This window comes from Thalia democratica, chromosome 1 (assembly GCF_965202585.1).
Source record: "Thalia democratica chromosome 1, ktThaDemo2.hap1.1, whole genome shotgun sequence".
NCBI lineage: Eukaryota > Metazoa > Chordata > Thaliacea > Salpida > Salpidae > Thalia > Thalia democratica.
In genome coordinates, this window is record NC_139165.1 from 54,298,245 (window position 1) to 54,320,767 (window position 22,523).

The 22,523-nt window shown below is 24.2% G+C and overlaps 1 protein-coding gene across 2 annotated transcripts; it reads right to left on the reverse strand.

The window, feature by feature from the left end:
• Positions 1-820: 820 nt before the first annotated feature.
• On the reverse strand, positions 821-20,201 carry LOC145833112 (uncharacterized). Of its 2 annotated transcripts, none has more exons than XM_082940323.1 (13): positions 20,077-20,201; positions 18,838-18,980; positions 17,351-17,473; positions 15,603-15,742; positions 15,048-15,235; positions 14,271-14,417; positions 12,182-12,413; positions 11,099-11,295; positions 8,752-8,969; positions 7,718-7,817; positions 3,354-3,587; positions 1,385-1,574; positions 821-1,021 (listed from the first exon to the last, which is right to left on the reverse strand). In XM_082940323.1, exons 1-13 carry the CDS (start codon positions 20,180-20,182, stop codon positions 1,015-1,017), a joined length of 2,025 nt encoding a protein of 674 aa, XP_082796449.1. In that variant the 5' UTR covers positions 20,183-20,201; the 3' UTR covers positions 821-1,014. The 2 variants fall into 2 exon arrangements, with proteins under 2 accessions (XP_082796449.1, XP_082796442.1); XM_082940316.1 differs by having other exon boundaries at positions 821-1,024.
• Positions 20,202-22,523: the final 2,322 nt, after the last annotated feature.

Consider the following 22,523-nt stretch of genomic DNA (forward strand, 5'->3'; position numbering starts at 1 on the left):
ATATATGAGTTAATATTTTTAAAACATAAAAATAAAACTATTATTTAAAGCTAAATTCATTTAAAATTCACATTTAAGACTTAATTTAAACCCTTAAAACTGTTACAATTTTTAGTTTTTATAATTTCATGTAATAAAAGTAAAAATAAATTAGACACTCTGCAATATTTTTTTATTATGAAAAAATTACATAGTCTTAATAAATCAATTTTTTATTTTTGTAGTTTTGTTTAATTTATGAATTTAAAAATAAAAAATATGTGTAAAAATACAAAGCATTATATTCTATATTTATTTGTTTCTTGTACAATGTCATTAAACTTGTGTAAGTCATGAAAATTTACACAATTTTTATGTTTAAAATTAAATTAGGTTGGTTTATTGCCATGTATAGATTTTTTTTTTAATCAGAGACTACATAAACGTGCAAAATTTCTTTGAAGTTTATAAAACATTTTTTTTTAATAGTCATTTAGACAAGTTTCGCAATTTTCTCGAACATATTAGCTCACAGTTTTAATATATACTTGTATAACACAATATAACCTTTATAATAAGTTTTTACTATTACTCTAAAAACCCAAAAATGTTCTTTCTTATTTTTTGTTCGACAACTAATGAAATTTATTAAAATGTTTCTGACTAAAGAAAAAAAGTACTTTACCATTTGAAAAAAAAACAATATTAATTTTGTATAAAATGTTTAAACTATAAGTATGAACATTAGTAAGAACTAAACACAAGAAAAAAGAAAAGTTTTTACTTTTTCTGTAAGTTGTTTTACTAATTTTTATTAAAAATCAGTATAATGAAAGCCACAATGTTTAAAACTAAAAACTTTTAAAATGATCTGTGCTTATGTAAACATTTTTTTAATTTTTAATCAATTTAAAGTTGAAAATGTTTTTTACATTTAATTGAATTCTGCTTTACAAGTTCTGAATATTCGTTTTCTCAGTATTTTCCTTAGGTCCTCTGAAATTTACCAAAGTAGTTGCCTTCAAGTTAAGCGCTTTAGTATCTGCTATAATAAAATTTTTAAGCTTAAATAAAATTATGTTAAATAAATACCACATAAAGCTATTTATCGCATTTTAATAAACACTTAAACTTTTCTAAAGCTTAAATTGCAGCCGTTTAAGCTATAAACGTTAAAACATACAATAAACTTTTGTTAAGACAATAATTTTGTATGATATAAATAGAAAAAATGCACTGTTTTTCATTTATTTTTTTTTATTGTTTGAAATATTGAATGATTATGCTATGAACATTGAAATAACTTTATAATTTAAAAGCTACTAAATATAATAAAATATTTTTTCATATGGTTTTTTATTAAAATTATCAAATCTAAAATAACATATATTGCAATCTATACTACTTTAAGTAAAGTCCGTAGCTGCTACCACTTGAATATCTTTTGTGGGTATGGTGTCTTCTACTACGATGCATGCTGGGTGCTATATATCTTCTCGAAGGTTTGTTGTACAAGCCATAGCTTCTAGGCTGGTAATAAGAAGGTTGATAATAATCACTAAAATAATCGACGTTTGCCCGGCATCCGTAGTTATCTGAAATAGTTTTAAATATAATGACAAACTAAAATTATTAATTAATATACTGTAATTTTAAAAATATGTGTTTCATAAAACTTAAAAGTTATATGAAATTAAAATTTGAAAAAAATTAGCTATTCTTATCGTAACTATCATATAAAAAGCTTACTCAAAACAAAACTGGTTGTTTAAATGTAATTTAATAGTTTACTAAATTTATTTTATTGCTAAAAAAAAATATTTAACTTTATCCTCAAATTTTATCAAGTTTACGACACGGAATTGGTGAAACTTTAATACAAGAGTTCTAAAACTTTAATAGCTTTTATAATTTTACCATTTAACTCAGATATCCTTGCATGCGATAATCAATACTTCAAATTAAATACATTTTATGGAATCAATAAAATTTACTTTAGTTAAAATTTGCTTAAACAATAGAAATTGAAATATTCATACACTAGTAAAATACAAAAAAGTCTTAAGAAAAACTGTAAAATGTCAATGGGTTTTATATTGGATTTAAATTGTCTAAGACTTCCTTTCAAGCTTTTACTTAGATTATTTTAATTTTCGTACATTAACTTCATAGAATTATTTCTTACTTAAGTAGTCTTTTCACAGTTTTATTTAGTACTATAGAATTGTAAACTAACAGTTTATAATTAAACTTTTTTTACAAAAAAATTGGAGTATACTAACTAGCTGCTTTTTAACTGCTAAACTAAATATCAAAAGCTTTAAGACAGTGTTACACTTTTGTTTATTTAAGCAGTAGTACGCATAGAAAATAGTTATTTTTTCACAAAAACTTCATGACTATTTAGATTGTTTTAAAAATTACAAAGTTCTTTATATTATTTCATTTTGAAAAACTCTTTGTTGGATATTGTACAAAAAGTTATAACAAATATTTCATTAACTTTTAACGCTTATAGTATTAGTCTTCTTAATTTTTTTTTATTTAATTGCTTAACAAGCACATGCTTTAGTTTATATAACTGTGATTTACTCAGCAATGTGCATATACTTTCGGTCTTATGATCTGCTTCTACTTTGGTTTTGCTCGGATAAAACTTTGTTTTTTTTTTTTATTAACAAAGTATACTTCTCTAGTAAGTGATGGTTGACATAATAATAATGTCTGATCGAAGTTTGTGTTGTAACCAACTTTATAGTTGTAACAAATACATTGTAATTTTAAGTGATAATAAAGATACACTATATACTTAAACTTTATTAACTACTCTTTTTTAGCATAGACAATCTTAACATAATTTCTTAAAATTTCATTCTGTTTGTATTTTATTTTATGAGCGTTTTGAAGACAATCAAAAGGTAATACTCAATTACTTTTGTAAGTTTAGTAGATGCAACAAAACCACCTATCACAACTTTTGTGAAAAACCAAAATCTAAATTTCCTTTTAAATACTCATAAGTAAAAATACGGACAAATTCTTGAAATTAAATCTAATTACAAAACTTAAATTATTTTAGCAAAAAGCTATTAAGTAACTACATTTTAAAACTTTGTTTAAATTAAAAATTAAGCACAAATACTTTTAAACAAATCAGGTTTTAACTTTTCTTTTAATGACTTGTGTAAGTCTAAAATAGTACAAATAATGATAAATTAGGTTAATCATTGCAAATCATTGACTACTGAAAAAATAATCAGGTAGCATTTAAGAGTATCTAAACAAATGGGTTGTCTTTAATTTAAGATGTAATATAAAATTTATTTGTTCATTACTGTTCAGTTTTATTTGAAAGACGTTATCATAAAACTTACAAGGACTGCATCTTCTGGCAGACCATTGATAATTATTATACTGTGGGTACCTTGTCCTGCATGTCCAACCTCTGCAGTAAGATGGCCACGTTGATCTGGACCAGGTACTGCCACCTCCGCATCCTACACAAGGACTCCATTTCGGATTGACTGGTGGTCGTTTTTTAGTTGTACTATTTTCAAGTGGTGCCGGAGGTTTTGTTGTCGTTTTTGGTTGTGTTGGTCTAACTATTTCTGTTTAGGTAGAATAACTTAGATAACATTGTTTTTTTTAATTCATTTATGTTTTAGTTTAGACGTCTAGTTTAAATCTTTTTTTTTTTCAACAAACAAATTTCAAATAGTTTAGATGTAAAACTACCATTCTTGACCGCCATAGCTTTAAATTTCGTAAATACATCTGTTGTAAATGAATTGGTTTTTTTAGTAACAAAAAATATTTAAAAGAACTATAAATTTAAGAACTGTTCAAATTAAAGAAGTTTCATTTAAAATGACTCTGCTTTGTGAAAAATTTACATGCGGCTATTAGACTGAATGAAATAAAAAAACCTAAATGAATAAATGACATTTATGGTCCGAATTTATTTGTTATGTCGTACAAAAAGTTAAAACTGTTAGCGACATTTTCAAAGATTGTATTGTGAGTAGTCAGGAATAGAAAAAAATAGAGTTAAGACTTTAAACGTTTTGAAATTATCTAACGATTTTTTAATGTTTTGTTTAACAATAGTATAACAGTTGAAATTAGAGTAACTTAATATCTAAACTTAGTATTTAGATTCATATAAATGCAACTTGTGTTTAAACTTTCATTATAAAATTATGAACCAAAGCCGTTTATAGTTTGAAAATAGTAGATATGAAAGATTTATCATACCACTAAATAAAACATCGACGTTTTTTAACTTAGTTTTAAGTTTTTATTGATTGCTATTCTAGTGTAATTCACTATTTCAAAAAATTGTTTTTACTTAACTTTTGTTGTTTTTTGATAGTACTGACATGTTAGAGCACATTAATAGTGAAAAACTAACAATAGTTGTTTATATTATTAATTTTAGAACTAAATCCTTTGACTGCCATGGTTGTTCTTATTTATTTAAATTATTAAGCTTATTCAGGTAATTTCTTTTTTATGTTTTATCTTAGTTTAAAACAGGTTAATAAATGTTTTTTTTTTTTAATTCTTATGCACATAAACAAAACTTCTATAGTATGTATAACTAACAATATATAAATTTAAGCCTTTGTTTACAAAAGATTCTAGCGAAACAAGTTCACTGGAATATATAATAATAACAAATTATACAGTATCCTTCTTTAGCTTCTATAATTTCATTACAGTATTTATTTTTTTACAGAGCTCAGTTGAAGTGTGTTGACTCGTTTAACACACAGAAACATATGTCAGTGTAAAAAAAGAAGGATACTGTATAATTTGTTATTGCATTTATATATATTTATAATTAAAACTTTAATTTTAAGTAAAATAAAAGTGACTTAATTTTGTTTTATATTAACGTTCACATTTAAAACTACTTTTAAATTTAACAGTTTTTTTCATTCGTTAACATTTAATAAATTTTTAAATAAAATACTATGTAACTAAGGTTAATATCTACTAAATTTTAAATACTTAGTGTGCTAATTTTATAAGATTATAATTTTCTAATACTTTTTTAAGGATGATAATATGTGTTGTGTATGTATGTTTAGTATATATATCTATAGTTTGTTACTAATTGTTGAATTCACAAGATCAGTACAATTGTTTCATACAAGCTATTGCTTATAATCTTCAGCTGTTAAAAAATTAAATGACTACAAACAAGTAATTATGACATTAAATACCTTAAAACCTATTGAATTTTAAAATATTTAATGTTTTAGTCACTTATTTGTAGTTTTCTGATTTTTAGTTGTTTTTTTAGACTTTAGAGAGAAATTCAAATTTTGCACTGAAACTCGTCCTCTACAAAATTTATTAACTAAGTCATAGTTTTTTTTTTGTTGTTTTGTGTAATTTTTTTATTAATGTAGTTCACAGAGCAACTCAAATTACACTTTAACACCTTAAGATTACAAGCAATAGCTGTATAAAACAACTGTACTGTTTTTTGATTTCGACAAATTGAAATAAACTGTTTAAAGCCATTTAAGTGGGTTCTATGGAAGTTGATTTAGTTTACCTAATTCTATGATTTTATATAAATAAATGTTGGTATATATATATTTATTTATTTATTTATCTAGTTATATAAAAACTATAATTTATACAGCTGTTTCACACATGAAATGTAAAATTTCATGTGATCGTCAGTAAGTTACAGTTTATTATAATAGTGAACAGAAATTTCGATTTTAAAATTATTATAATAATTGTGACGTAGTAATGGTACAGTTTATTGTACGATTAGCTGAATTTGAAATAATACGCTGTGAATGTTAATTTATGCTTTTAAGGAAAGTTTAGAAAGGTTATTTTAGAAAAATGTATTAAGCTATTAGAAAAAATATTTTAGACTATTGGGAAAAATGTTCTAAAATATTCGTGCTTGCCCCTTCGATTTTATTTTGTTTTAATATTTAGTTGGTTTTAATTTTGTTAAAAAAGTATTTTTGATAATAGATACATATGTTTTGTCTTTCGCTTTTCTTGTTTAGTGTTACGTTCTTATCTGATTTTTCGATTTCTATTTTTTCTAAGTTACAAAGTTTGTAGCCGAATTTAGTATTGAATTTTGATTTTGTCCTGTTTAATATTTCCCATTTAATTTTGTAGTCTGTATTGTTATCTTTTAAGTTCCATATGTGGTTCGCTAGTTCTGATGTGTGTCTTTTGTTAATATTGTTGAATGATGATTTGTGGTTTCTGTATCTTTGTTTGAAGGTGTTTCCTGTGGATCCTATATACTGCTTTGTTGTTTTATTTGATGTTACTGTTGCTTTATAAATTATATTTGACACTAGACATTCGTTATTTAAAGGGCAAGGTTCTTTACGGCAATTACAAAGTTTATCTTTTATGGTGCTTTTATCGTCTATATTGCTTTTGTTTAATATTTTGTTGTTGTGAGCTATTATTTTACTTCTGAAATTATTTGTGCAACTGTAAGATATTTTAATTGTGTTTCAGTTGAATATTTTATGGAATGGGTGGTTTTCGTCAAATGATGTGGTAATCAGGTTTAAGAATTGTTTGCCTATTTTTTAGCTTACATTTAGACTAAATGGTGGGTTGAAATATATTATGTCTCTTTTTCTTTGTTTTTTATTTCTTTCTGGTAAAGTAGTCTTATCGTATTTTAAGGTGTTTTTTTAATTGGCCGAATTTAATGCTTTTTAGTATTCATTTTTTACATTGTTGAATGATTCTTCGTTATTAGATAGTTTTATTAGTCTTCTGTTTATTGTTTCGGGTAGTTGTATTAGTATTTGTCGGGGGTGATTGGAGTTGTAGTTTACGTATAAAATTGGTGAGTTTAGTTTGTTGTATGGTTGGTAACTTGAGTTTGATATGTTGAAGGATACATCTAAGAAGTCTGTTTGGAATAATCCGGATTTTATTGTTATTTTAAAGCCATTTTTTTTGAAAAATTTAATTAAAGATTTAGCAGTGTTTTCAGCTGATCTCGGTGATTTGCTTCTTATTATCCCTAGTCCGTCATCTCTATATAATCCGAATTCTTTATCTATAAAAATCTTACTTTTTTTGATTTCATTTAGTAAAAATAACCCTATTAAATCGCAGATTTCTGCCCCGTTAAATGATTCCATACTTACATTAAATAATTGGTCGAAATTTGTTTTTTTCCCAGGTTTGGTTTTTATGCGTTAGAATCTTTTTACAAGAGTGTATTATTAAATTCTTTTTTTTTGTTATTGAGTAAAATTTTTCAGCGAACTCTAGTGCTTCAATTAAATTATTTTTGGTTATACTAGGGTAAAATTTAATGATATAGAATTTTATCAATCTGTAGTTTTTGTTAAACTTAAAATTTTTGAACCAGGTGATCACTTTGTCTGTATTTTTCCATTGGTTTAATTTAGAATGTTTTCGTATTGTATAATTAATTTTATCTATTAAGTTTTTTGAGTGTTTGGTGAAAGGTGATTTACTTGGGTTTATGACTCTGTATTCAATTTTATTCGGCAAGTTTTCTTTGTGATCTTTGATTGTAAAAATGCTTGTTTTTCTTCCAGCTTTGGTATCTTGCCTTCTACATTGTGTGTTTTTATAATCGTGTACTATCGACCAGAACTTTTATATAAAACCTTTAATATATGTATATACATATATATCTATATTGTAAATAAGTGTATAATGATGTTTAAAAAAACTAGTTGTTTTATTTACTTACCAACGCAAGGAGATTGCAGGTCTTTCCTTTGAAAGCCTATATCACATTCTCTGCAGTTACGTCCTCGATGATTTTCTTTACATTGACACTCTGAAGTGTTCTGTAAATTTTTAACTAGTTTTTCATAATTGAATTATCTAAATTTTAAACTACAACTTAAATTCTACATTTCAGATAAAAAGAAAAAATATAACCAGACAATTAAACGACTTCTAAAACTCTCCAACTACTTTGTGTAACAAATTGTACTTGACTTAGACATTTAGAGAATCGGAAAATTATATAGACTGAAAACAAAGTTATAGGTGTTTCTTAAATAAATAAGAACTGTTTATAAACTATACATATAAATCGTAACTAAAAAAAGTACTAGGAAATTTCTATACTTTTTCTTTTTTCGGTCTTTTTTAATTAAAATGTAGTAAAATTGACAAAATTTCTATATTTATAACAAAGTATATTTTTAATCAATAAAGTAATAAAAGGCTTTATAAACTATAATGTTGATACTTTAAAAATTTGTTATAAATTCTCTAAAGTAAATTTAACATAAATTGTTAGTTTAATGAAAAACAAAACCCAAGTCAGGTTTTCAAGAGCACTTCCTTCCTTTTGATAACACAAAATTATTACTGTTGTTTTTTGACTTTTGCTAAATCTTAAAATAAATAGATATAAACAAGAATTACAGGTTTATCAGTTAGTTATAAAAAAATCATGACCATAGTAAAAAAAAGTTTCTTATCGCACATATACTTAGTTAAAACAGTTTTTGCTAATAGTAGCTTTTTAGTTAAACATTAAAACACACGTAATAAATGTATATAATTACTAACATAAAAACAAAACTTTATTACTGTTTTGAATACTAAGGGGATCCATTTATTAGAAATTGACTACAATAGTATGTGTTTCATTAACACGTGCTTAGTTATGTTTAAGTATTTCGAAAAAAAAAGGAAAAAAGTATCATACAAATGGCTGTTTTAAGAGTATTTTAAAAATAGTTCAAACAAAAACAGTCAAAAACCTACCGTGTTGCAAAAAGTTTGTTCCAATGTGCCTATTTCATCACAATCACACTCGACACAGCCAATTCCATTTTGCATATTGGTATGATTAGGAGCACATTTGTCGCATTTGTCTCCCACTACGTTCGGTGAGCAAGTGCACCTTCCGTTTTCTTGATCACATGTACAATCACCAGATGTGCACATCTCACTCGCAGTTCCTTTCTTGTTACATTCACATTCTGTTTTTATTTTTTAACAATTGTTAGTTGTAACAGAGAGTTCATTAGAGTTAGTTTTGATATACTACGCGGTACTAAACGACAATTAGTTGAAGTCTGTTCGGTTATTTATAAACAAACGTTTTTAACAAATACCACTCAGCCATTACCGCCAGAAAAAACCGTGGCAAAACTATAAAGATAAAAGGTTATAGAAGTAATGTTGTTTTTAGTCGTATACAAAAAAGATCTTTAAATTTTAAACAATGTAAATGTCTTTGATAATTTATTAATAATTAAATAGGATTTTTTTTAGATTATAGTACATATACAAGTATTTGGCTTTAAGCACACAATTATGATTTTTAATTAAAAAAAATCTAGGATATATTCCGAATTCGTTTTCTAGAATTTAATGTAACTTGAGGTTCTACCTAAAGAGCTCATCAGTTACTAAAATATTAATTGTTTCTAATTTCATTTAAATCAACTTTTTATATCACTTTGAGTTGATGAACCTTGTGAGTAAAACTTAGAATTGCAATAAGTTGTAAAAAAAATCTTGAAATGAATATTATAAATAAAAGTACAGTATATATAATTAAGTTTTTCTTTTTTACAATAAGCAAAAAGCTTTTAAACTCCTGTAGAGCTTCGTGTCAATATGTTTACTATTTACTAATAGTAAAACAAACACTTTTTGTGACACTAATATAAGTTTCTACTTGGGTTCGTCATAATTATGAAAATAAAAGCTAATCTGACTCAGAATTCTTCATTTTACAAACTGATAAGCGATACAGTTGTTATAACTACAACAAATCGAGTTTGTTTTTACGTCCGAAAGCAAAAACAAAATATCCATCATATTTATTTGTCATTCAAAATATGTTTTATTTATAACCAAGTATTTTGATTTAGTTAAGTTTTCTGTACTATTTATGCTGCTTACGGGTAAAATAATGGTAGCTAGAATTATATTTAAAAAGCTTAAGAGTACTATATTTTACCATAAAGAATTAATAACAAATACTCTCCGTATAAACTTGAAATTACTATTTAGTTTTCTATTAGTTTATTTAAAATATACTTCAGTCTATAAAAGCTTTTTCATACAACAGCTTGCTTCATAAAACATATGAATTTTCACTTTTAATAAATACTGTGAGTTAAGACTGTTTCTAATCCTTTGTTATGGTTGCACTAAACACTAAATGTAATAACCAGAAATAAACTAGAAACAGGATAGTAACTTTTTAGTAAAATAAAAAATTTAATAGATTTAAAATCTTAATTGTCTTCTTAACCCTCCTTAAATAAAAACTACTACTTTCTAATTTCCTAATTTTAAGTTTTACACAAAAATATTTGTTGTACCATTAATAATATAGAAAAATATAAATGTTAAATATATTTTATCTAAATTATTTAAAGATGCAAATGCTACCGTGAAAACTTTGACTAACTAAAATTCTTTAATTAAGTACGAAATTCTTAAGAACCAACTCAAATAGTACTTTATGTATAAGTAAAATAAACTATTCCTAAAACGAAGTTTGGTAGTTTGGACTATAAATTTCAATTTACTATAATAACTATAAAATCAACTGTTTGTTTTGTTTCTAAAATACAAACTTTATAAAGCTTTGATTGTATTCTAAATTCGAATTTAGACAAAAGAGTGTAAGCATTATATTATTATTATTTACCGTGAAATCAAGATTTTAAACTACCATTAAACTTTACACACTTTTTGAGTTTTTAAAATATTAGTTATAAGGTTTTGTAGGTTTCAAATAACCATCCAATTTATTAAACTCATACTTAAAGTTAACACTTAAAACTTTGTGCATTTATCATTTTGTATAATAAAGGAAAAAAAAATTTTTATAGTTTTTTATACTACCATTCGTTGCACAACTTTAAAAATATCTTTTTTTTTTCAAAAGTTGTAAATATAAAACTAGTTATACAACTTGTGAATATTAAAATAAAAGCAATTTGATTATATTTTTCTAAAATTGAGGTAGTTTTTATCTCTCACATTTACAAGCATTTTTAATTTTCGACTGAAGTATTTTTTTCAATAACTTATTTGTTTTGTAAAGTAATTATTTATTTCGAAAACTTTTAACACAACAAATACCAACCAACGCATTCATTATCTTTCATCCAATAGCTTTTTTTGCACTTTTCACACTCATCACCTTCCCGGTTGTTTTGACATTTCAAGCATTTACCAGTGTTTGGGTCACAGCTCCTAGGGTCATCTATGTCTATGTGTCCGTTACAGAAACAAGGATAACAAGTTTCTACTGCAGGATCCCACCAAGTTCCAGGTCCGCATCTACAAAGTTAGTTCTGTCTGACTGTTGGGTTTTACTTATACCAGTTTAATTTTTTTTATTTTCAATAAAGTTTGTATATTTTACGTGGTTGTGTATGCTTTTATATGTGTTTATGAAGCATTTTAAATAAGCTTAAACACGTTTTTGTACCTTTTGTTTTAATTTTTTTAGCTCAGCTTTTTATTTGAATTATAATTGTTATAAATATACAAATTAAGTAAAAGCCAACGCGTGGTTGCCAATACAGATATTTTTGGCTTATTTAAAATCGATATACTTTACATCAACAGTAATATAAAAATAAAATGTAAATACTTTACAGGTATAGCGTTATTTTCTACCAATAATGTTATGATATTGATTGTTTAGGGTTTTGAATTTTAGTAAACAGTTGTTTTTGCTGTTTGTTGTGTGCTATTGATAAAATTAAACCTTTTTTAACAGTTTCAATATAATAATGCTAGTTTTTGTGTCGAAATAGTTCTTTTTTACACTAAAAATTATGTTTCTATTCATCTACTTTTTACTTAATACATTTAAAGTCATAGATTTTAAACTCTCAAGTATTTCATATTACACTAATGTACATTTTAAAATATTGTATGACCTATCCAAGTTAAACAATTTTGCTAGATTACCATAACTTCTTAATAATTGAAATAACATGCTATTCAAGAAAAGTCGACTATCAAATATTATCCTGTGATAAAAATATCTATAAACAAAGCAAAAATAACTTTTTATTCTTTATAAGAAAAAAAACTAAACAAATACCAAAAATTTGTGTAAACGTAGCGTAGACTTTACGATTTTATTTAACTATGGTTAATTTTGAGTGGTTAAGGTACATATATATATATTTATATATATATGTATATGTATTACGTTTCGCAATGATCCCCAACTAATCCTTCTTCACAATCAATGCAAACACCATTATCATTGCAGTCCCAAGCGAATCCGTTACACTCACACGCTATGCAAGTGGGAAAATTGTAATAGCCTTCATTACACTGATCACAATTCACACCAGAAAACTCAAATTTGCATGCACACTCTCCTGTTTCCTTGTTGCAAGGCGTACTATCGATAGTACCATTGCCATAACACTGACATCCTGTTAAATATTTAATCAATACACTTATTCAAACACTATTAGCTGATAACTACAATATAAACTACGGAACTATTTCATAACATAAAAAGTTTTCGTATAAATAGCATAGTTATCTATTAAACTATTAAAAACTACCAACTGTTTATATGAACAAAATAAAACATGCAAAAATTCATGCTAGCAACATATCATTGTTTCAAAAAGTTTAAAAGAATTTAAAAAAAAATTTAATTAAATAATTCAACAAAACTATCTAAAATATTATTTCTAGAAAAAAAATTATTTTAAAATCTGAGCCTTTACAAGTTTTAACTGTTCTTATAAGTATATACTAGCTGAAAATAAAAAGCAGTAAACATAATAAAAAAAGTTTTGAATGACGTATTTATATCTTATAAGGCACTAATAAATAAAGTTATTGCCCATTTAAAAATGCGAGAATTGTACAAATTTAGTGCTATTTTCCTTAACTTAAAATACATCATCAGAAAAATTTTATAAGTTACTTTAAAATTTAGTCATATAAAATATAGTAGAAGTATAAACAAACTATTTCAGATATTTAAGGTTTATCGCATAATACATTAAAAAAATATTTCAATGGAACATTTTTACAGTAAATATTTTGACAAGTAAAGAACTTGCTTTAATTTAAAACTTTATTAATCTTACAAGTAAAATGTGTTTATACTGTTGTTTTATTAATACTAAACCGGTAGTTTTAATCAATATAAAATAAGTTAACAACAACCTGTAAACTGTATAAACAATTTTTTTTAATTTATATAACATAAAGTAAACTTCGTACAAATTTTCGTAACATAAACGACTAAATTACAGTAATGGCTAACTCAGTTTAGATAACAATTTAGCATAAATACAAGGTGTTCATGTTTTTAAGTTTTATAAGCAACCTTATTTGAAGATTAACACGTTTAAATATTTTAATGTCTGATATGTATATTGTTTATTGAACGATAAAAAAGTGCTCAAAAAGTTTGGTCTAAGGACCTGGTGTACGAAAAAACTTGTCGTTTACCACATGCTTTCAAAAACTTTATACGAGCTAATGAATTAAAATTCTTTTAAATCTGAAGTTTTAAATCTTTATAAATAAAACTAAAAAAAATGGAATAAGCATGCTTTATTTGTAATTCGACTTTATTTTTCAACTAAAACTGAATATACAATTGTTAAAATGTTCAAATTTTAAATTTTTTTTTCCAATAAAAGTTTTCGAACATGAATTCCTGAAAATGGTTTCAAAAAGGTTGTATTATAAAAACCTCTTTAGCGCCATACTCCGTATATACTTATTACTTACATGGAATTCATGCGGTTTTTTATATAATTTCGATAGTTATAACAAAGGTAATTGTTTGTTTTTTTATGTACTTAATAACGCTAGTTATTTTTTTTACATAATTTTTAAAAAACTTTAATTTTTTCCATAACATGTTTAATAAAAGTACTTATTGTTGTACTTTAGTCGTATTTGAATTAGGTTATAACTGAACATTGGATACAATTGAAAAGACTAAACTTTAAGTAAGTTGTTGTAAACTACGTGAAATTAAAGTTCTTGATATGAACTTAATTTATATATTTAATGAAAATATTCTTACCTAAATTGATGTTTCATATGAGTATTTACAAAAATACACATGTTTAATTTATTATTAAGAATACTTTTGCAACTTTAAAATTTGTATGTGCATTTTAAAAATCAGAAAAATAAACATAAGTATATAATAATCAATGTCTTACTGAAATTGAAATATTATTTTTAGTTGTACTATAAAACAACTATTAAAGAAAAGAATTAACAGACATGTTTTTAACAAATAAAATACAAACTTTCACAGCCATTTGGGTTATTAAAACCATAGTAATTATCCATACAAGTATCACAATTGACTCCCTCAATGTTTGGTCTACACTTACATTGTGAAGTACATGGATCACATATCAAATCAATACTTCCTTTCAAGTTACACGAGCACGCTGTTTCAAAAAAAAACTTTTATCAATTTAATAAACAAGCTGTTTAATTTCCTACCTAACTGAGATAACTAACTAAAGAGTTGAGATGTTTAAGTATTTAAGGAATAAAAACTAATTGTTTTAGTTTTCTTACTATTGCTACCAATTAACCATTAATAAACCTTAATTAGGTATTAAACGACAAAAAAAGTGCCTAAAAATTTTGGTCCAAGGACCTGGTGTACGAAAAAACCTTTCGGTTACTAATACCAAATGTAACTAAAACTAACACATTATTTTTAACCGTTTTTTATCTCCGGTGTTCATGACAATGCTAACCCCTTTGTTCAGACAGTGGACTCAAAAATTTTTAGTAAGAACAAAGTTGTTGTAACAAAAAAATATTATTTCTACTGTCTTTACCTTGAACAAATGCCCGCATTTTTTTCACAAGTACTTTCGTTTTGTTAAAAAAAAAATAAGTGAAAAACGGCTTATTCAAATATAATGATAATATATAGTTTTTACAATTAGCTGCAAATGATTCTGATCTTCTTTATCAAATGGAAATTTATCTAAAAATACAAAAGGTTAATTACCTTAATGCATCTGACAGCAAAATTCAATTTCATTCAAATAAAAAATAATAACCTGTTTTAAGGCTTGAGTGAACGTCAGCAACAATAGATTCAAGATCATCAAAATTTTCAACTTCAAACACTCGTTCAGTATGATTGTCAGATATGAGTACCAACTCGTCATGATTATAATCTCCAACTCCGACTGGAATTATTCTTGTCTCAGTTTTATGTGTCAGTTCTAGAACTCGTGGTATGTCGCTTTATAAAATAGTTCAGATACCTTTATATCATTCTTAACTAAAGTTTATATTTGAAATTATACCTTAGGTGTGCAAGTTGCTGTCTATAATTTTTAAACGATAAAACATACCTTATAAGCTTTTTACATGGTCTATGCATAAATAGTATATAATCAAAAAGTCTATACAAATACTTTTTAATGTATTGGCTCTCTTATAATACTCTAACTGATAAAAAAATTACTTTAAAATAGTGTATCAAACATTTAACTTAATTATATTTTTAATATGGGTTGTATTTTAATAAAAAGTAAACTTTTTAAAACATTAGTTATATAAAAATCAAATTTCTTTATAGTTTAGTTAGATATCTCATAAAAACGGACTTCCCATCTTTGGCTTTTCCATCGGTTAGTAAAACAATAGTTCTTTTTGCAATCGGGTATCTCGAAGATACTCCTTTCAAGTCATAATTTATTGTTTTTTCTATTGCTTTTGCAGTATACGTCTGTTTTCCATTCTGATACTAAAAATGTAAAGTACAAGTAATAATTTTACTTTATTTTAGTTAATATAGAATCTACTAAAGTAAGCTCTTGGTTAATAAATTTGATAAATAAATTTCTTCAAAACTTTGTTTAGTTAAGTCATTAATATAGTATGTTTTAAGTCATAAGTATTTTCAAACTTTGCATAAAAACTTAATTGTAAAAAGTTACTTAACCTTTTAAGTTTTTTAAATTTAAAACAAAAGTACTATTTCAATATATTTTTGCTGTTGAGCTTGTATTAAACATGTTGCTTGTGTTTATATAATAACCTATAACAATAATCAATAAACAGTATGGTCTAAATATTTAGAAAAAAAAGGCTAAACTTTTTTTTTTTTTGTAAAAATAAGAAACTTATTTAAAGTACGGTTTTAGTGAAAATCTTTTTAAGCTAACCGCTAATACCAAGTAATTAAGTAAAAATATAGTTTAGTGTTCAATAAAATTTTTTGAACTCTTTCCAAATTCCGATTGTATTTGAACCGCAAAAAAACTTACTTTAATCAAAGAAAAAGAAACGAGAATAATTGTTTTATGTTTTACATTTTTTAGAATACTTATGTAGGTAAAGTATAAACTTCTAAAACAAATAAAATTACAGAAATAACATATAAGTATTCGAGTAATATATAAAAAAATATTGATGTAGTCTAGCACTAGTTTGAGTTTAAATTAAGGTATAACAAATACCTTTAGATTTATTAAAATAGATTAAAAAGGTAATCTTGTAGTTTTTTCAACTTAATAGTTTATGCATAGTTCAAATATTAATTTTATTATAAAGCTTGTGTTTATTGATTAACTACGTTAATAGTATTATACACGTGATAATAAACTATATTGCAGTTAGTTAGTTATTAAACAATATTTAACAATTTTAACTTGTACTACACACAATTTTATACTATTTATCAGAATATATCAGTGTTTACAAAGCTAAGAAAATGTTTATATTGAACTTAAAAAAGGTTTTGGCAGCTCTGGTCAAATCTAAATTGAGATTTATTATTATCTAAACTTTAGCTATCATGATTTTTTTACGAAAAAATCAGACCCTCCCTAACAAACAAAAGGTTTACGCCCAATTGCAGATCAGATTTAAATTAATGGCGGTCTACATCAAAAATATGTTTTGATTAAAAATTTTTCTGACTCAAAACTATTTAAGAACTAATATATTCATAAACAGCTTTTTTAAACAAAAAAGTATTTTATTTGAAATAAATTTGTAGAAAACTTGCATTGATATATTTAAAATAAAGTATGTTTTAAAAGTTGAAGTGTTTGTAAAAGAGTTTTTTTAAATAAAATAGTTTAAAGTGCCCACAAATCATTTTAAATAACTTTTCTAGTAATGAGATTAAACTAAAACCAAGTTAACACAGTAATTAAACTATTACCAGTCAAACAACCATGTAAATGTAATTTTTCTCCTAACTTTTAATACTACTGTTTACAAAATTTCAAAATATTTTTGACATCAAAGTTATTATTAAGTACTAGTACTTTTTTTTATTTTTACACCTTCAAATTCTATTTGAACATAACAATTAAAAATTAAGATAATACAATCAGGTGTCAACCTCAATAGCATCTACAGCTTTGCTAAAGTCTGCTTCTGTAGTAAATTCTCCTAAAGTTATTTCCGTTTTTAAAAACTTTTGTCTGTTCATTGGCCTTCTTTCGTAGTAACTCGAGTACTGAACCTGGATTTTTTATTTGTTTTGTTATAAACCGTTAATTAATAAAATCTAGTAACACATACATATCAAAGATTTATACTCTTTTTATTTATTTTGTATATAATAATGGGATTAAGTATTAGTAAAACTAACTTTTGGGCTACATGAAAATTTATATTATGTAAAATTAAACAATTCTTTATATAAGATCTAAGTTTTTGTAATTTACGTTAAACATTTGTAGTAAAGTACTTTCGTAGCTTTTTTTATAAATAAAACTTAGCTTTTATAATATTTCAAATCTTTAAAGCATACAAAGCTGTAATATTATTGTATTTTGAGTTTATTATCTAATTCTTTTTAACGTCTTAGATATTAAATATATCATTAGTCTTATTTATGCCTAGAATTGTTTTAGACAAAAACGTTTAATATAAAAACATTCGGCAACGTATTAGAAAATTTATAAGTAATATTCTTGAGCTCTAGAAATTATGCTTGAAATCCTATTTTTTAATGTACATTTATTAAACGGACTTTTTTTTACTTAAAAACTAGTTTTTATAATAATTTATTGATTAATAACTATTAAAAAATTATTTAAATATAAAATTATTAAAAATTTAATGATTTATAAAAGTTTATCGATGATAAGAAAAAAAGCTTCCCAAGTAGTGATTGTTTTCATCTATATTGTGTTTTTATTGTTCAAATTTAAAATTAGTAAATTTTGTATTCAATATAACTACTTTAAGTATTAAGAAAAACGAACAAATAGTTTTTAACTATTAAAAGTAAAACTATTTTTTTAATTCGATAATTTTTTTCTAAAACATTAAAAGAAACTGAGTTACAGCTGATACAAAGTTTCATGTACGACTAAGACAATAGAATATTATTTTGATAGTTGTTACACTGAAAATTTTGTTATTTTTTTTAAATAATCTTTACTATTTAGTTTATTTAACTTTTACAAAAAATGAACTTTTGTAGTCTTTATTTAAATAATTTTATTCGTTATATTTGAAAGGAGTTTTTTTGTAGCAAACAACGTTAATTGTATAACATTTTGCAAAACAAGTTATTAAAATATTTTTATCGCTTTAAAAAGTTTTAAGTTAGGCTTAGTTGTAAAAAGTATTTCTACTTTTATATGAATTGTAAACTTAAAAATTAAAACACTTTTTTTTTAATACAGTCTTTGAACTTCAAGTACTATTTCTGAACCTTTTTTTCAAAACTTAATAATTTTTACAGTTTATATAGGCTAAAAACTAAAATTCATAAATTTAGTTTTAAATTTGGCTAATTAGGTTCGTAACTTTAATACCTTTGACGCGCAGTTTATTAAATTAACTATTAGTTTTCAGAAAGCAACAAAGACTAACCAGTCCGATTTGCACATGTCCGTGATCGATGTTTAGCCCAACTGCCAGATGCTTCACCCACAGTTTTATTTTATCAAAATTATTAGAAGTAACTGAGCTAGAACCATCTAGTACGAATACTACGTCTAAATCCTGAATGCAACCTAATCAATTTATATAGGTTTAGCTTAATAGACTGATTTTTTGTTACTTGTTTAGAACAAATCTATTTGTACAAAAAATTGTTCTTGCGTAAATATCAAAGCTTTAAAGTTTAATTGACAGGTTTTTAAGCTAAATGTTTACAAAGTACAGTAGGATCATCTTGGTAAAAGTATAATTGAAAATAAAAGTCAAAGTAGACACAAACGATCAAAACATTTATCAGTAAACATTAAACTAACAGAGTAAATCGAGAATTTCATTTTAGTAGGAACAATATTGTTACCTATACAAGGATAAACAAAGTTTAATAAAAACTGAAGATAGTATAGTTTTTCTTGGCATAACATTTATTAAGGTTCACAATTTCTTATTGACAAACACAATAGTAAGTGAACTAGCTTTAAGTATTTTGTTAGTATAACTTTTTAAGAATTATTAACTAATTTATATTTTAAAATAATCTTGAAATCAATTTATAAATAATTGACATTATCGTTTTGAAGAATTTAATTTATTAAAAAAAAAGCAAGTTTTGTAAAGGTGAGCAGTCAGACAGAAAACTTAAGAACTTAAAGCTTGTTGAAGATATTGTTTATTTTATTCGTGACTCATACTCTTTGTGGTTACGAAGCTCAAATAACCTTGTTAAATTGAGAAAAACATTTTTTTTTTGATTTTAGTTTTAATAATACTTTAGTAATATTAAAAACAGTACAAGCATTATAAATTAATAAAAAAAGTAGTTCAAAATTCAAATATGTGCAATGCATTCTACATAACAGCGCTTTGTTAAAAATTCACCTACTTTTTCTGTTTTTAAAAAGGTATTTTGGAGGTTTTTTTCATTTTGAATGATATTATTAGCCAATTTTTTGTTTATATTTGCAATAAATATTGCTTGCAACTTTTATTTTACTTAAAAACTAATTTTGGAAATCTATCCCAGTACTAATCCATTAGTTATATAAGTTTTCAGTTTAAAAGATTGTTTAAAATATATAAAATACCAAACATACATATAAATACAAACAGAAACTATAACACGCCAACAAAAATTTCCTTGAAGTCAAGAAAATTAAAAAAAAAGCTGTATACCTTCGCTTTCCCCCGCTCCAAGTATGTCCAAAGCTTCATTTTCAGCAATAGAAAAGCGGTAACATAGTGTTACAAATAACAACAAAGTTTTTAATTTTGTCTCCATTTATTTTAAAAACAAAGCTGCAGTATTTAAAAAAAAATTAAACTGATAATTCAGTAGCCTTTATTATTTGAAATAAATTACAGAGCTAGAATAACAAAAAACTAATGTTGTCAAAAATAATTTTGTTAATAACATTATTCCCAATAAGTAATCTATCTTAACTTTCTTTTTTTTTCAATTTTTGCATAAAATAAATGTTATCAAATTTATAAATAAATTAAATTAAAGCTTTATTATATAGTACTTGTGTAGTTTCATTACTTTGTATTTATTATTTTCATTTTTTTAACATTAAACGTTATTTTAAACTTATTGTTCGATGGTGACAAAATAATTGCTAAATTAGAATACTTTCAAAATTTTAAGTTTAGATATTACAACAGTTTAGGTTTGGCTTGAATTTTTAAATGCTTTGCATGCTTACTGAAAAAATTATATGTTTTATCGCTACTGCTACTTTGTATGGTTTAACGAGCTTACCTAGTTCATAATTATCAATTGCAAAAAGTTTATTTCTCCAAAACTTTTTTTTTCATATTGTTATTTTTTAAACTACGTGTCATTAAAAACTATAGACAGTTTAAGTTTTTTATTCTGAAATTAAAAAGCATTTTGAAATGCTTCATTTTTTATCTATTCTATACTAGTTTCAAACTCTAAACAAGTTTTTCTGTAATTCAGAATTAAATCACTGTGAAGTTAAAACAATTGATTTTTAGTAGTTTTTAACAACTAATATTAAACCAAATCAAAACTTTAAAACAGGAAAATTTAAAGTTTTTAAAAATCTATCTTAATACGTTTTTAACTATCTAGCATATCAAGTAGCTAGTTTTTATTTTACCAATATAAAAAGTAAGTTTAGTTTCAGAATTTATGAGCACAACTACAAGTTGCCTTAAGCATTGGTTATGATAAAAAGTAAACAAAAATTAATCTCTGAAAGCTTTCGCTAGATCAGGTCTAAAAAGTTCATGCATTATAAAGTTAGTTGGTCTATAACTTAAACTTAAGATAAATTAAATACTAGTTAAATTTCAAGAGTACATTTTGTATAATATTTGACCTAACCTTTTTTTTTTAGTTTAGTTTTTTCAAACAATCATGTTGAGAGCTTGAAACTATGCTAAAGCAGTAAATGTTTCTTAAAACGATTAACAATAACTTTAAAAGCTTTTGTTTTGTACTTTTGTTCAGAAATTTGATTTCATTAAGGTCTATTTTCAAAAAAATCATAGTTTTATAATTTGTATTTGAAAATTATTAGTATTTTTATATTTTATGTTTTACGTTTTCTTTGATAAACTAACTTTACTATTATTCCCATCAATAAACGAAAAAAAAACAAAGAATCTTAATAAGAAAATAATTTTAAAATAATTATAAGAATTCTCCTTCCAAATTTATAAGTGTTTTTTAGGTAAGCTTAATACAAAAAGCAAAAAAAAAAATACTTTATGAAAACTTACATCACTCGATAGCATTAAAAATGAATAGTTGTCAAAAATCTATCTGGGTAACAAATAAAAGAAAAAAAAAACATGCTTTTTTTTTCTTTTCTCTTATTTTATTTCATCTTACTTGTACGTGGTAAGTACATATATATTAATGTGTAATTTAAGAATAAATACATAACGAAATTACTTTACAGTATTTTATATTACATTAAAGGTATAAGTTTAAGTATGTTTTAGATAAAATGTGTTAAAGTCACGAGAAAACAGTTTATAAAACAAAATTCTCTAAGAACTTAAAAATTGACTACAAGATGTAAAAATTAAAATAGATTAAATATTGGTTTTATTTATTAAAATTAAATATAATTGCCTTCTGTTTAGTTTCAAACTGACAACTCTTAAAATAGTCAGTTCGGACAATCGTAAGTTCATATGGGTCTGTAAAACTAAATGACCTCTTCTAGCTGTTGTCTTTATTTTTGTAGATGAGCTTATTTTACGTATATAAAAAAATACTAACTAAATTTGAATTTATTAATTTATTTAAACTATAATTCGTTTTTAAGATAAATGTTATTTAAAACCTTCTTATGATAAATATAAACACATCACCTAAAACGTGGTGTCAAAGTTCATATTTACAACAATTAATTACTTTTAAATATAGTATATATTTTGTTTCAAAAGAACTAGTTGAAACTTTTAATTATTGTTTACGAATTATCATTACTTAAAATATTTTATTTTTTTAAATCTAAAGCTACTTAAATTGAGAAATTTTTGTTGTTTAATTTAAAGTAAATTGAAATAACACTACTTAATATATTAAACTTTTGAAAAAAAAATAAAACAAGCTTTTTAAGAGTACATACAATTAGCGTGAA